Genomic DNA, 17,480 nt, shown 5'->3' on the forward strand with positions numbered 1-17,480 from the left:
TTAATTGCATTATTTATTCGAACAAAATGCATGACACTTAAGAACTCCATGGTTAAGTGTGGTGAGAAGTTTTCTTGTGTGAATAAGGACAAAACATATTAAAAATACCCACATTGATCTATGGGAACAATCATCGAATAGTCATGAAGGTTAGAAATAGTCACGAAGGTTAGAAATAAAAGGTCGAGGAAAAAACTGTTAACTCATTTTCTTCCATCACAAGAAATATCCATTGTTATCTTCTACCTTCAGCTTAATTCTCTAGTTATTGTTTTTATTCTGGGCTTCCTTATTTAATAGCCCATTTTCTATTTCTTTATTTAGTTTTCTGTTAGGTCAAAGCCCAGTCCTAGTTTGTTAGTTTTTCTTACCAGTTTTAGTTTTTCTGTTTGGTTAGTTAGTAACCAACCTTTCCTCTTTTGTATAAATTCAGTTCATCACTATTCAATAAATCATATGATTCTCTATTCATTCAATTGTAAAATTTTCTTACTCTCTTTCATGGAATGTGTGATATTTGAGATGGTATCAGAGCAATTATTGCTTTGATCACCAGCATCTCCCTCAACTTTTCCTTCCTCTTTCCAATATATTCATTGTTCTTCTTCTTCTATTCACTCTGCCTCCTACATTTCTCTTCTCTGCATCTGAACAGAAAGTCTTTAGACATGGGTGATCACAACACAAACTCATCCAATCCCTACTTTCTTCACTCCAACGAAAATCCTGCGTTGATTTTGGTCACTCCCCTACTAAATGGGGGAAGCTACCATTCTTGGGCTCGTGCTTTCAAACTAGCCTTACAATCCAAGAACAAAGTGAAGTTTGTTGATGGAAGTCTGCCACAACCTGCACTGGAAGATGATCTTCATGGATCCTGGCTGAGGTGTAGTATGATGGTGCTTTCTTGGATCCAACACTCCGCAGAGGAATCCATAGTTAGATCAATATTATGGATTGATAATGATGCTAAAGTTTGGATGGATCTACAAGAAAGGTACTCACAGAGTGATATTTTTAGAATTGCTGACTTACAACAAGAATTCTACCGATTGAGTCAAGGAAATTTAAGTGTTTCTGATTTCTTTACCCAACTAAAGGCTTTATAGGAAGAAATAGAAAATTATAGACCTATTAGAGGATGTAAATGCCCCACCCCTTGTTCGTGTGGTGCTATCAAATCTATGAAGACATATAGGGACTAAGATTATGTGATTAGGTTTTTACAATGACCAAATGATCAATTTTCACAAGTAAGATCACAAATCATGCTAATTGACCCCCTTCCTAATATTACCAAAGTCTTCCCCATGCTGATGCAGCAGGAAAGACAGTTAGAAAGGCTAAATCTCCCCACCCTTAGCACAGAAACACAGATCCTATCTGCCAATTCTAAGTAGGACCACCAATTTCGAAACACTCAGAATTTTAGAGGTAGAGGAAATACTTCATATAGAGGGAGGACTGGTAGATCAGGATCAGGCATTGGAAGAAGTCAATTCAACAGATTCTGCATATTCTGTTAAAGAACAAACCACACTGTTGACACTTGCTTCCTGAAACATGGATATCCCCCAGGGCATCCATCCAACAGAATGCTTATAATGCAAATGGATTTCCTTTGGACAAACTAGAACATATGGATGAAGACACAAAGACAAATGGTGAATTGCATGGTACTAATAAAGTCTTCACACAAGAGCAAGTGCAAGAAATCTTGGAGTTGTTGAACCAATCTAAGGCAGATAAAACCCATTCTATGAACACAAGTCATGCTGCCAATTCTGTTGTCAATACAACATTTCCTCCATCCAATCCAGGTAACTTGCATTTACAATGGCTCCTTGACACTAGAGCCACAGATCATATCACCTTTGATATTAACTATTTAACCACACACAAAGCAATAAGACCAATGCTTATTACACTACCTAGCAAGATACCTACTTGCACATGTTGAACTATTATACTAAACAATTCCCTCACTTTGCACAATGTCCTCTATGTTCATCAATTTCATGTCAATTTAATTTCTGTAAATAAATTGATGTAATGATCAAACTGTCACTTAATATTTTCTAAGAACCAATGTGCTATTTTGTAGAACCATACCAAGATGATGATTGGTTCAGCTAGACTCCAAGATGGCTTATTCAAAATTAATTCAAAATCTTCTACTATTTACAATTGTGCTCTTTTTCATAAATGTTTTAGTACTATTACAAAATAAGATACCTTGGCATGCTAGATTTGGACATGTATCTGATGTTGTTATGCATATGTTGAATAAACAATTTCCTCTTATACTGAAATTTTTTACTTTTTTACAGCCTTGTAATGTGTGTCATTTTGCTAGACAAAGAAAACTCCAATTTCCTATAAGTAATTCCAACAACACTAAACCTTTTAGCATATTACATGCTGACATTTGGGGTCCTTATGCAACCCCCTCTTTATTTGGACACAAATACTTCCTCACCCTAGTTGATGATCATACTAGGTTTACTTGGATAGTCATGATGAGAACTAAAGCTGAGACTAGACAGCATATCATCAACTTTATTTCTTATATACACACTCAATTCAATACTAAACTCCAATGCTTAAGGAGTGACAATGGCATAGAATTTTTAATGAGTGATTTTTTTGCCTCAAAAGGGATCTTGCATCAAAGAAGTTGTGTAGAAACTCCCCAAAAAAATAGGATTGTTGAAAGAAAGCATCAACACATTCTAAATGTGGCTAGAGCTCTTTTCTTCCAATCCCATATTCCATCTAAGTTCTGGAATTTTGTTGTTCAACATGTTGTGCACTTAATAAACATACTCCCTACCCCTCTTCTAAACAACAAAAGCCCTTATCAATCCTTATACAAACACAAACATGCCATTGACCAACTTAGAGTCTTTGGCTGCCTAGGGTATGCTAGCACTATTATAGCCCATAGAACCAAGTTTCAACCAAGATCTAGGAAAGTTGTATTCCTTGGCTACAAGAAAGGAACCAAAGGCTTTATTTTGTATGATGTTAACTCTCGTGACATTTATCTGTCTAGACATGTTATTTTTTATGAGAATTATTTCCCTTTTCATCAAAGCTCTATGGAACCACCTAAACAAATCTGCAAGATTTCACCAAACACAACCATCACCCCTCATGTTGACAACGAGCCAATCCTATCCTCCCATACACCTACTGAGCCAAACCAAACCATCCTTGTTCAACCCAACACCCAAACATTTCCACTCAGACAATCCACCAGAACAAGAAGACCATCAACCCACTTACAAGATTACCACTGCAACATTATTAGCTCTCATCCTATTCCTACACCAACATCCAACAGCACCAAATCTTCATCAAATATCTCTTATCCTTTGTCTTTTGTCCTCAACTGTTCTAACTGCTCCAATACCTATAGGAACTTCTGTTGCACAATCTCTGCCACAACAGAGCCTCAATCTTACAAACAAGCTTGCCATATTCCCTGCTGGAAAGATGCTATGCACAATGAACTCCAAGCTCTGCAATTCAATAACGCATGGTCCCTTGTTCCTCTACCACTAGACAAGACTCACATTGGATGCAAATGAGTGTATGAAATCAAATACCATGTCGATGGAACCCTGGAAAGATAGAAGGCCAGACTCGTAGCTAAAGGTTACCACCAACTAGAAGGAGTGGACTATTTTGACACATTCTCCCTCGTAGTGAAGATCACCACTATGAGAGTTATCTTAGCATTGGCTGCTGCCAAGTCCTAGTTTCTTGAACAACTTGACATCAACAACGCCTTCCTCCATGGAGACCTTCATGAAGATGTTTACATGACCCCACCTCTAGGATTATTACCAAATTCGTCACCACTTGTATACAAACTCCACAAATCTCTCTATGGTTTAAAACAAGCAAGTCGTGAATGACATACCACTCTTTCTTCTAAGATGATTTCCTTGGGTTATTCATACTCTCAAGCTGACCAAACTCTATTCACAAAAGCCACACCTACAAGTTTTACATCAATTCTTGTGTATGTGGATGACTTGATTCTCACAGGAAATAACCTTTCCAAAATCAACCATGTTAAATCCATTATTCATGCTTCATACAAAATCAAGGATCTAGGACAATTGAGATACTTTTTGGGTCTAGAAATTGCAAGATCATCTACTGGAATTCACCTAAACCAGCACAAGTATGATGTTACTCTTCTCCAAGACTCAGGTTCTCTTGCCTCAAAACCTACAACAACACCATTTGACCCTTCAACTAAACTTCAACTCAATGAAGGTATCCAACTATCAAATCCATCTTCATACCGAAGACTTGTCGGCAGGCTCATATATCTCACTATCTCACGCCCTGACATTTCCTACTTTGTACAACAACTAAGCATATACATGCTCAAACCTTTAGAAAGACATTACAAAACAACAATGAGAGTCCTACACTATCTCAAAGCATCTCCTTCTCAAGGCATATTCTTCTCTTCTACATCCAGCCTCACCCTTTTAGCTTTTTCAGACTCTGACCGGGCATCATGCTTGGATACAAGACAGTCAATTAGAGGCTTTTGTATATTTCTTGGATCTTCCTTAATTTCTTGGAAAACCAAGAAACAAAACATCGTTAGCCGATCATCCTCGGAAGCTGAATATCGGGCTCTAGGAAGTATAGTTTGTGAAATACAATGGCTCCATTACCTCTTTAATGGTCTTCACCTACCTATTGGTAAACCAACTTCTCTTTATTGTGACAATAGATTTGCCATATACCTTGCCCATAATCCCGTCTTCCATGAACGTACTAAACACATCGAGATTGACTGCCATGTAGTCAGAGAAAAAGTTCAAAAAGGGCTTGTCCATCTTCTACCAATTTCAACCAAAGAACAGCTTGTTGATGCCTTCACAAAACCACTACCACCGAAGTCGTTTCAGAACTTCATAACCAAGCTTGGACTCTGTGATTTGCTCCGTCCAGCTTGAGGGGCGTGTTAAACTCATTTTCTTCCTTCACAAGAAATCTCCATTGTTATCTTCTACCTTCAACTCAATTCTCTGGTTATTGTTTTTATTCTGGGCTTCCTTATTTAATAGCCCATTTTCTATTTCTTTATTTAGTTTTCTGTTGGGCCAAAACCCACACATAGTTTGTTAGTTTTTCTTACCAGTTTTAGTTTTTCTGTTTGGTTAGTTAGTAACCAACCTTTCCTCTTTTGTATAAATTCAGTTCATCACTATTCAATAAATTATTTGATTCTCTATTCATTCAATCATAAAAAAAAATTACTCTCTTTCATGGAATGCATGATATTTGAGAAAAACCATCTTCATAAAGAAATTAAAAGCTTTAAAAATACCTGAATAGATGAAAATACATATCCAAGGAGAAGATCCGGATAGAAAGAAACCAATAATTTGTTTATGACAAAATTGTCTCTTTTAATTTAATTTATTACTTTTCTCTATGAGATCACTTTGGATACTATTGAAGGGGTTCTAAACAAGTTGAAGGGACAACTTTTTCCATAAAACATAAGGATTCAACATTAAGAAGAAACTGACCTTCCCAAATTGCAAGACGTTATAGGAAGATGCTTAGGTGCTCACGAAATATAGGTTTTATTATTTCATTCATATGAAAAGAAATAATTTTTTTCTCACTCCGGACCTTTTTATGAAAAATTGGTTTTAGTCATTTTTATAGGACCATTTTCATAATTTTGAGTACATCAATTAACTTGTTTTTAAAATTTAGATTTACAAAAAATGACAAATGAATGATGAAACTTTAAGAAAACTATGGTTCATAACTCATCTATGTGTTAATCAAAACTTCAGAAAAGATTACTTCACTTTTCAACTTTTAAAAATTGTAAAATTATAGTAGTTTAGTTATGTGAATAACCTTTAAATATGTTTTGCATTTATATATTTTCATAATTTTGAGTACATCAATTAACTTGTTTTTAAAATTTAGATTTACAAAAAATAACAAATGAATGATGAAACTTTAAGAAAACTATGGTTCATAACTCATCTATTGTGTTAATCAAAACTTCAAAAAAGATGACTTCATTTTTCAACTTTTAAAAATTGTAAAATTATACTAGTTTAGTTATGTAAATACCCTTTAAACATGTTTTGCATTTATATATATAGTAATGTGTATATCATTTATTTTGGAATATAGATTGCAAAATACCTTTAATTTAGTTTCCGATAACTTATAGATAACTTCCAATTTTGTATATTATGTCAAAGTTAAATATTAGTTGATTTGGTTCCTTCACACGAGTCACATTTGTTCCAAACAACTGATTCCATCAAACTATCAAGTCAGCTTAATGTTAAGATAAACTTATCCTATGTACACCTTTAATTTTTTTATTAGGTTGTGTTGCATATTGTTATTGAGAGGGGTGGATGTGAAGTGAGAGCTAAGAATTCAACACCATGAACTAATTATAAAATAAATTAATTCAACACCATGTGATAATATTACAAATACAACATCGTGCACAATATAACATCAAATAAATAAGATACAATAAGAATTAAGTCTTAATTTTATTAGACGAGGTCGACTTAACTCACAAGGAGTAAATAATTATGTCCATTAATAAATCACAAACAAAATAACAATAATAATACAGTTATGAACATCATAATTCTATTTTGTCTATAGTTTTTATTGACCTTCTCATTCCTATATAAATTAGATTAACATTTATTTGATTTACTCTTGTTACCGGAACTTCTAACGATCTCCTTTATCCATGTCCAAACTATCTAAGGCATGATTCTAACAATTTTTCTACAATAGAAGCTACTTCATATTTATATCCAATAAATTCATTTCTAATTTTATTTTGTCTTGAATCTCTATTCATCCAATGCAATATTTTCATCTATATTACATGAACTTTACTCTCTTGTTGATATTTTGCAACCCAACCTTAAGTTTTTATGTAAAATTGTAAATATTATAGTTGTGATAAAATTTCTCTCTAAACTTAAGTATGACCTTCCAATCACATATAAACATGAATATTCCTTCATTTCATCTACCATGCTTGAAGAGAAATTGTGCAAGTGGTTGCTCACACTCTATCTCATGTAACTCTAAAAAACCAGGGACAAGAAATAAAATAAAAAATAGAAATTTAAATGAAAACCAACAAATAGAATGATTGACACAAGACAATAGAAAATAAAGTGCAGACAATGGAAACTAGAGTAATGGGGAACATTCAGAAGAGATTAAAGAAAAAAAATAAAAATTGAGTGACAAAGAGGTAAAGCACTAAAGCCGTAATGGTTTCTTTCATTATGGGTTATTTAGAACTGATGAGGAAAAAAATTATACTTTTGACTATGTACAGATTAAAATGAAAGCTCAAGTTTATTGACTTATTCGTACAAAAGAAGAAGATGAATATGCTTACGAGGTAAGAGTTTTTTATATTGTCACTGCATCATTTATTATTCATTTTCAATAATCATTGACTTAAAAAAAAATCCAGATGAATGGTAGATAATGTACTGACTATATATAAATCTTTACACAATGCATATATATTACACTCTTCATACAATAGGAAAAGAGCTAAAGCTGTATGATATATTTTGCCCCAAATAAGGATCATTTTCTGTAGTTCTGGAGATGCCACTTCTTATTTTTACTTTTGTTTGTCATTTATTATAAATAAAGGGATAAAATTACTAAGAAGGTATTGATCAAGTAGTGTAGGACCCCACTGGATTTCCAAGGTCTATGGTTCGATTCCTGAAAGCGACACGATACTTGGCCATCACAAATCATGATAGAGATTAGTTTCTTACTCCAATACTAGTAATAACTACATATATCCAGCACTGGTAATATGGTTCATGGTTGAAAATGCTCTAATGCACTAGCATAATAGATAAGATTTGTATGCAATGATACTGCACTTTCACTATATTCAACTAGATCATGTCTTCATCTTTTTTTCTAGCTCGTTTATCTCCTCATCCCTGTTCCTCCCTTCTTTTCGATAGACTATGGCTGATAGAGCCATTCCTTCTACTTACTAGACCATGAGCTTTTTGTTGTGATGAATAAGTAAAACACAGCATCATAAAACAGCTCTAAATTAAAGTTTCAAACTAGGATATGCTAAATGCACCCTTGCTAATTGATAATATATAGAAGAGGGAGATCACATTACATGTTTCTCATAATGTAGCTAAAATTTACAATCATGTTCAAAAGCCAAATTATTACAGTAGTGGCAGCTGACTGGCTCTCTAATGGACTGATAAGGCAAAAACTATGAGGATGTATCATTCTCATATAATGGAGATTTAGTATATTAAATTCGAAGCCGTTTCGCATCGCCTTCCGGGACGCTAAGATCAATGAGCCTATCTTCCTTAACCTGCCAAATCATAAAAGTACTTAACTCAGTGATCTAATCTGCTTTTCCAATCTTCGCATGAAAGGCATAGCTTTCATACCAAGTCACATGACCATGAAGTTTCTTCCTAAACTTTTCATATTACAAAGATAGTCTTCACAGGATTAAATTATTTACTTCTCACATTTCATAAAGTGAGAGAAGATCAATATTGTTTCCAACCTAGAGCATTATGCTAAAACAAGAAGACACTTACAGTTTCATCTGGAACAACTGCATATCTCTCAGATAGGGAGGGCCATGTTTTCTCTGTTTAAGGTAAAAATAAAACAGCCAGCATGAAGCAAAATTGTATAAACAACATATTATGAGAAAACTTTGTAGAAGGTGAGAGCAACAAATCTCAACATGGATAGTAAGATTAAAAATTACTTAATGGCCACATGCACTTGAAAAAGTCGCATGTGTTTATCTTTAAATCTTGGTCATTCAAATAAGAATCAATGCTCAAAATCTCAAAATTCATTGTTCTCGCCTTCTTAAAATGCAAAGACTCTTAACTCAATTACATGAGATTAACAAAGTACCTGATAATGGATCAGTGTTTGAGGATTCTATATGCTGCCCACTAGATCCCTCAACACTCAATGCCTCAATAATCTTTGGAAAATTTCTACAAATTCAGAAAAAACACATCATGGACCAATAAATTGTAATGAAATGCACCTACTACCTGAGAATTAGATAGTTCAACAATGTTGACATAACATTCAGCTTCTTTTTAGGGCCAACAGAAGCACATTTGAAGCTATATCCTACCAATCATGATTTCAAAAACAGAATTTGACAAAAAAGAACACGCTAACAAGATTGCATGAGCAGTGTTATACTAAGCTCTGTTCTAATAGTTCATAAAGTAACCATGTGCATGCTACATTACACATTGCTATCAAAACCCCAGTTAGTTTAACCACCTACTTCATGAGATGCATCAGTACCACCCAATACCTCAATCATTAGAAGAACTTCATGACCAAAATAAGTATCGGAATTGTAACAGATCAATAGATACAGCAACCAAATGATGATATCAATATCATATTGTATTCCCAAATGATTAATACAACATATTTTAAAGTATCAATAAAACATGTGCTTATAAGTTTTTACACAATTAACACAAGCCACTACGACCAGAGATGGACCCGGAAATTTTAGGTACTAGGAGCAAATAATTTACAAATAGAAATATTTATGTAATGGAGGCAAAGATAACATACAAGTACAAAATATATATGACAGAAAATAACAAATAATGATCATGTGGTACAAAAATTCCCAAGTTAAGTGGGGGCAATTAGGTCCATCACTGACAAGGAGTGGGTTGATAGTGTGGGTTTGGATTGCTTACAGATGATAAGTCAAACCTCCATGATATCATGATACCAAAAAAAAGTTAACGGCTAAAAATGATCTTTTTCAAATATGTTAGTCACACAAAAAATGTGTTCTCTGTGCCTTCAGCAAACAGAAAGATATAACACTTTAGTGAAAGTTGAATGTCAACCTGATTCGGTTCAAATAAAATATTAATGTCGTATTACTAAAAAAATAAAAGTATTCGTGTGGACATGCAATTACCGGTCAACAGTTTCACCATGCCCAAGTTGCCCATTTGTGCCTCTTCCCCATGAATATACATTGGCTCTTTCAGTAACAGAAATTGTATGTCTCCAGCCACATGAGATCTGAACTACTTTCTGCCAAGCCAAACAAAAATATGCAGAAATAAGAATAGGCTAGTTGGCCGACTGGTTGTTATTAGAAGCAAAACAATGACCTTTTGAAATACAGATTTCAAACTTATCAGGATAAATAAATAAAAAAAGCCCATAGTTTGGCCTTTTCGTGTACCTGATCACAGGGAAACTTCACTTGCACGGGAGAGGAGCGATCAACATTGTCACCAACTCCAACCTGTCCAAACTACAATTGAAGTTGAAATAAGTCAAATTTTCCGAAAAAACTGTTAGCAATAAAAGATTGTGCTCCCATATGTATAGAACAAAGTCTTGAACCAATTTATTTTCTTTAAAAAGTAGCATATATTTAGTTCCATTACAGAGCACATTGTACATGTATGGGTATGCAGTTTACTTGGGTATGCACTTCACTATTTTACATTATTACTACAAAGAATTTTTAAGGTGACCCGGCGCATGGAACGTGGCAAAACGAATTCCATCCGTGATACACAGGGTTAATGAGACAACCTAGTAACTCTGTTTAGTTCTCTGCACAACTTCAAGAACATTAAGTTACCAGCTACTAATTGGTACCCTCTGTTGTGGTCATAAATCAATTAGTATTTATTGTTGATATATAATACAAGATGTCACATGAACATACAAGCAGAATAATAAAATATTGCCAACCTTATTCCAACCCCATCCGTAGAGTATTCCACTAGATGTGAGTGCCATACTATGCCTCCAACCACCTGATACCTGAACGAAGTCCAAGCAAACTTCAGAGACAAACAAGAACAGCTATAATCACCACATCTAACACCAAAATGTTGCACCCAGCTAGCAGGTATAAGGATAGGGAAAAGTTCTGTTTGTCTTTAACCAGAAGAAGTCATATTCCAATAAAAAGGTGGAAGTATGGAACATAGTCAAATAAATGTGACACACTACATATGTTATGGAAGCCATGAATAAGAAGCATTTCCTGCACATCCCCTTCCACAGAAAAACCCAGCATTCCAAAATGGGACCGAGCCCACTAAACAAGCGGAGGGAAAAAGCATATAATGATAAGAACTTGCTAACTTACTACCTAGGCACCAATTCTGCATAAAATTAAAGGACAACCTGACAAATTGAGTTATCACTCAAAGCTAGGAGCTTGTGAGGCACAAGAGAGTCCTCAAAATCTCCATGTCCTAGCTGTCCATACTTGCTCCATCCATATGTGTATAAGCCACCAGAAGATGAAACAGATATTGTATGCCGCCAGCCACAAGCAACGATGACCATCTTGTCACACTGCAACTTTAAACCAGCAAGCACAAGGGAAATGGGTGGCAAGTTGTAAAATAAATACTTTCCATAGAATAGAATAGCATAGCATAGTATGCGTGCAGACCAATACTCATCAATCTTACTATTTTATAGGCAAATTTTAATACCTGGTAATGGTGCTACTTCTATTTAAAGTAAACAGCAGGTCAAACTTTTTCAGAAATCAAATAATATATAAATTCACATATCTTCAAATTCTAATTGATATAATTACAGTCTAATAAGATGCTAACATTTTGAGTACATACATCAACAGAAGAAACTTTCTCTGGGATCCAGCGATCATTTCTATCTCCCAGTCCCAAGTTTCCATATCGGCCCCAACCCCATCCATACAGTTCTCCATCTTCAGTAATGGCTACACTATGTTCAGCACCAGCAGCAACCATTTTGATAGGTAATCCCTACAAGAATATAAAAATTACATGTTGCCTAGTAGTTACTGGAATAATATGTTTTATGCAATTTTTGTCTTCAATGTCCAATTAATATAGACAACATAATGTGTCCATGCATTCTTAATTTCTTTAGAAGAGTGTTATTCCTACCGTTGTTCTTGTTAGCTCATTTTTTCTCTTTCATTTGTTTAAAGTGGCGGATAACTGTGAAACATAAGACTTTTGCCAATGCTTTTCCTGACAACCAGCAGATTGATTGGTGAAATTTCCTCTGACTTAGTTCCAAGGTTCTCCGAAAATAGAAGAGAACAAAAAAGGGCTAGGGATGTGGGAGATACTAACATCAAAGGTGCTAAAATTCACCTTATAATGTTGAGTTTAAGAGTGGTTTCTTGGTATTGAATGTTGGGCGGTAAACAGTCAAGAAGAGCCTACACTCAATGTTGAAGAGACAAGGATGTTGCAATAGATGAGTGGACATACAAGAAAATATAAGATCATGAATGTATTATAGAGAAACTAGAAATAAAATCTACTGAAGAAAATATGGTAGAATCACACTTAATGTTTTAGCCATGTGAGAACAAGAGCAAAAGAAGCCCTAGTTAGACGAATGGATCAGATGGAAGATAGCCCAGCAGTTAATAAAGCAAAGGGAGCTAAGAGAAACTCAGTGATATCATTAAAAGTGACTTAGAGCTAAATAACCTCTAGCGACAGGATACAAATAACGACACCATTTGATCCATGTAGCCAACCCACCTAGTGGGAAAAGACTTTTGTTGTTATTGTTGGTTTCTTTGAGGAATCTAGTGCATGTGGGAAATAATTAGTGGACACGGACATCTAGGAAAGCATGAAAGACAGATCATTCAAGCGATATTGAAGGTAAGGGAGACTGCATTGAATGAGCAACAAAAGGATGCACTCAACATACAAGGTATGAAATTAAAATCTTATTTGGGGGGTGGGGGGGGAGGATACATATTAATTACCTTGCCCAAAAAATGTTACAAGCCAATAAAGTAAACATCATGTCCAAAATAGCTGGAGCGTTTTGGTCAGACCAATAAGAAATCAATGCATTCTATCTTTAAATTTCAAAGATGAAAGCAAGAAACAAATCAAACAAAAACAGTTAACCTGGCTATTGCAAACTATTCAATCCATCACATGTTTACAACAAAGACTTATAACCGGTATTCAGCAATAAGTTTTTAAAAGTGGGCATGATAGAGAGATTACATATCCTTTTTTACATTAAAATGGAGGTATATGTAATCCATCGCATGTTTACAACAAAGATAAGAGAACCACTCTTCACCAATAAGTTTTTAGAACCAGGCATGATAGAGATATTACATATCTTTTTTTTACATTAAATTGGAGTTGGATAAGAGATTATTACATATCCTGTTTTACATCAATATGGAGGTGGATAAGTAATTGGTGAAAGTAACTTATCATTGTGTATTGATAACTGACTCAGAGATTATTACTTATTATAGAAGACCTTGACAAATGGTTGAAAAGAGTACCTGAAATATTTGAATTTTTTGTGGCACTGGAGAGTCCTCTGTGGTTCCAAGTCCAAGTTGACCATTTTGATTCCGCCCCCAACTTCAAAAGGAGAGATAAAGAGGAAAATATATGGTTATAATTAAAGATGAAATGAGAATAAAACAACCAATTTTATGTTCCAGTGTCAAAGATACTCTTAACTCTTCTTTCAGTAATCAGAACAGAAAGAGGATGAAATTAAAAAGATCAGACCTAGAATCAGCTTGCATTACAATATGACTCTCTGCGATTGCATTCTCAGTTTCTACATACAAACTCAATCAAGCAACTAAGCCTTTACTAGTGCATGAATAGTCATCAGTAAGCGAGGAAAAAAATAAAAGTTACAACAGACAAACTTAAAAATTCAGGCAAGAGTTACAAACCTCTGCACCTCGCCTTCCATGGTAACTGCCAAGCAGTGGCTATCCCCACAAGCAATTTGTTTTATCCTTAGACCTTGTAGTGCTCTAATAGGTTGAGGAATGAACAAATCACTAGAATTACCATGACCCAATCTCCCAAAGTCACCCCTGAAAATTCAGATTATGATCTGCTTGAAAACATAATAATTCCTCGCACAACCAACTAACAGGTATTAAAACTACAAGAAACATTATATGCACAGAGTTGACAATTTATTCGGCTTGGTCAGTTTTAATAGGACCTAACACAATTTCAAACGCAGATACAATACAACAAGGACATGGGATAGAGTAAATTTAATTTTTTTAGGATGTAAGATGGATGAATATAGTACAACATGTAAAACTAGTACAAAATGTACATAAAAATTGAATATTAAAAGCGAGAACCAATTTTTAAAAAATCAGCATTAATCAATGAAGTTAGCCCTATTATTTGGAGAACTGCTAAGAAATGCTGAAATATAAATGAGAAAGAACATGCATATCTAATTTTAGGATATCTCTAACTTCCAAAAGATTAACTTCATATTAGTTACAGCTAGATGAGATGGACAAGTCTTAAAAGCAACAGGGTCAAATACCTAAACCATCATGATTGGGGATGTAATGAACTGAGGTTTTTTATAAATATTGATGGAAAAGATAAAGCTATAAGCATTATAACACCATTATCTTGAAATTAATTCTAATAATACATAAGAGCTTCATCTAAGAATTTGTTTGGTCGCATTCTAACAAAAGTGCCAAATGAGATTTCAGTAATGATTCATATGACAGAATGTTTCCCTAGCCAAAAAAGAGTGCATTACAGCATACCATCCCCAACTATACACTGAAGATAGTGACTCTGAATAAGCAATGGTATGATCAGCTCCACAAGTAATAGATAATATGTCTTGGCCATCCAATGCACTGAGTTGTGTAGGTAAAAGTCTATCATCGGTATCACCATGGCCTAACTGTCCATCCTCTCCTCTTCCCCAAGAACATACAGCATTTCCAGCTGTAAAGAATCAAAATCAATCAATAATCATACAATAAACTGTATTATATTTGGCCAACTTCTCGCTACACCTGATAGTTTTATGCACAAAGTAGACTACTTCGCTCGTTTACTATTGAGATGTGTAAAGTTATCTGAATCAGTTGTTGATCCACATTTTTGTTATATAAAACAAGTTAAACTTAGGTACATATATACTAAAGGTTTGATTAATTAAGCTTAGTTGAGTGTTTATCCAATAAGCTTCGTAAAAATAAGCTAAAAATCTTATTTTCAGAAAAAGTTATCATGAGTCCAAGTAAACTATATGTAAATTCTTCCAAACGCCCTAAAAAGATAATCTCTAAAAAAAGTGGCACCAAGATAGAAAGCAACAAATACTCAACAAAAGAACATGTTATAAGCAATCATGCCACTTATCATAAGCTGGGTATTGATACAGTTTCAAATATTTGAGTAAAAATGTAAACTTGTTTATACTTTTGAGAACCCAAATAGCAGATTCAGAATAATGACAAGTAAAAACTGAAAAAGGTACTTACATAGAAGAGCAACAGAGTGGCTGGCACCAGCAGATATGAGAAAAACACGACGAGGTGGGAGTGGTGGTGTATCAGTTACCTCTTCCACCACCACCTCCATCATCATTCTCTTTATCACTCACTAAATCAGTGTTATCTCAATGCAATGGCATAATCATGGTTGAAAAGTTGTTGAGTGAAATAATAAGAAATGAACTAGAATAGTATTGATATGAATGGGACAAATGAGATGAAAGGTGAAAAGATGAATGAATGAGAGGTGAGTGGTGGTTGAATCGGGAATAGAGGTGGTGGGAAAAGGACTAGAGTCAGGTAAAGAAGAAACAATGACATTCAATGTGGAAAGGGACCCATTGGGTTGTGTCTCACCACCACCATCCATTTTCTTGCTCCTTGGGTCCTTTACCTTGGCATGTTTTCTAACTATTCATGTTTTACATAATTGTTGTACCAAAAAGCATGTCATTGTGAATGTCTACTTGCTTTGAAAATTATATTTAATTAAAATTAGTACTAACAAATTGGTTATTCACTTAAAATTTAAATTATTATTTAATTTGATAAATTTGTACCATAAATTAAATAAGTTAAACTTGAGCTGAAATTTAAATTCGTTAAATAAATAAATAAAACTTAATAAATATATAAATCTAATTTCTTACATTTATTATTATTATATATATAAATAACAAGGTTATATATATTTATATATATAATCTTTTTATAATATTCTTTATAAGTGAATTAATTATTTGAGTTGTAAAAATGAATCATTCGAGTTGAACTGAACAGTTGGTAAACTTTAATTGAGTTGAACTCGAGCTAAAAAAATAACTTATATCAAATTCGAGTCCAGTTTCGAGCAGAATAAATCCTATCGAGCTGGGCTCTAATTCGACTCGATTCGACTCATTTCCAACCATAGTTAAAAGTAAAATAATTAAATATTTTTTTAATCAATTATAATTTGTGTCACATGTACTGGTCTTCTTTGAAATAAGGAGATGCACTCTCATACCCAGTGATATAAAAACTATACCTTGTCGGTCGGTTCGATCGAAAAACTGGCGAACCGGTACAATACAGATATTGAACCGGCCAAGTATCAAAATCGGTCAAAATTGGTTGGAAACCAGTCAAAACCGATGAACTGGCCGGTATTTAACAAAACCTGCCGGTTTATACACATATTTTTTTTTTAAAACTTAAAAACTCATTACACGGTGACCCCTCTTTCAAATCATTCTTCAACACTTCAAGACACATACTTTCAAGGCATACGTAGATTACACCTTTTGGTTCTGACATTAGTGTGTAATCTCAGTGACGTTTGTATAATCTTGGAGTCAACTCTCTGAGGGTAGGATTTGGTGAAAAAAATGGAATATCGATATGAGACAACTTTGACTCATTGGTGTTAAATGTTAAAACTTCATATTTATTTGTTTTGTAGGGTGAGTTATGAACTTGTGTCATTTATTTATATTTTGCATTTGTTTAATGATATTTTTGGATTGATATATGTTTTACAATTTAGACTTTGAATTTGTTAAAGACTTAAAATTGTTTGTTTATGTGAATTTTGAGTAGATTATGAATAGGAATTATAAACTTGAGTATCTACCTATTTGAAATTTTTTGTTACAAGTTTATATATACATAAATATAAGCAGCAATGTCCAATTTAACCGACATATATTTTAATTACTGAACCATCGATTGAATTATCATATCACTATATCAATACCATGACCGGTTTGATAACCAATACCGTTTTAACAACACTATTCATACCTATCTATCTACTAAATTAGTAAATGGTTGTTATTCAGTGTGTCATTCAAAAAGTCAATAACAACTTCCTCAGGCCATTTACATTACTCACCCAATTCTTCAAGACCGGTTTTAATTTTTTAACCAAGATGATTAAGTGATATAATTAATAAAATACTCCTATTTAATCCTTATTTATTTCACTTATTTAATAGAGAGGTAAATATGTGGAAAAATAATAAGAAATAAAAAAATAATGTATAATTATGTCTTGAATTTTTAAGAA

General features: G+C 33.8%; 1 protein-coding gene across 3 annotated transcripts; it reads right to left on the reverse strand.

Moving 5' to 3' along the window:
• On the reverse strand, window positions 8,175–15,802 carry LOC109328684 (ultraviolet-B receptor UVR8-like). 3 transcript variants are annotated; one of them, XM_019562262.1, is made up of 13 exons: window positions 15,422–15,802; window positions 14,693–14,879; window positions 13,835–13,981; window positions 13,427–13,508; window positions 11,739–11,894; window positions 11,281–11,460; window positions 10,840–10,911; window positions 10,319–10,390; window positions 10,046–10,164; window positions 8,992–9,077; window positions 8,661–8,713; window positions 8,326–8,425; window positions 8,179–8,202 (listed from the first exon to the last, which is right to left on the reverse strand). In XM_019562262.1, exons 1-12 carry the CDS (start codon window positions 15,525–15,527, stop codon window positions 8,360–8,362), a joined length of 1,326 nt encoding a protein of 441 aa, XP_019417807.1. In that variant the 5' UTR covers window positions 15,528–15,802; the 3' UTR covers window positions 8,179–8,202; window positions 8,326–8,359. The 3 variants fall into 3 exon arrangements, with proteins under 3 accessions (XP_019417806.1, XP_019417808.1, XP_019417807.1); XM_019562261.1 differs by having other exon boundaries at window positions 8,175–8,425; XM_019562263.1 differs by having other exon boundaries at window positions 8,175–8,425; window positions 11,281–11,454; window positions 15,422–15,801.

This window comes from Lupinus angustifolius, chromosome LG15 (assembly GCF_001865875.1).
Source record: "Lupinus angustifolius cultivar Tanjil chromosome LG15, LupAngTanjil_v1.0, whole genome shotgun sequence".
Classification (NCBI taxonomy): Eukaryota; Viridiplantae; Streptophyta; class Magnoliopsida; order Fabales; family Fabaceae; genus Lupinus; species Lupinus angustifolius.

Bases quoted from the DNA above. Each gene is read 5' to 3' on its own strand.
- LOC109328684 (XM_019562261.1), bottom strand. From the start codon at position 15,527: ATGATGATGGAGGTGGTGGTGGAAGAGGTAACTGATACACCACCACTC. The intron at 10,165-10,318 runs GTACACGAAAAG...TTGGCTTGGCAG, and splicing joins TGAAGTTTCCCTGTGATCAG to AAAGTAGTTCAGATCTCATG. The intron at 9,078-10,045 runs GTAATTGCATGT...CTGAATTTGTAG, and splicing joins CATGGTGAAACTGTTGACCG to AAATTTTCCAAAGATTATTG.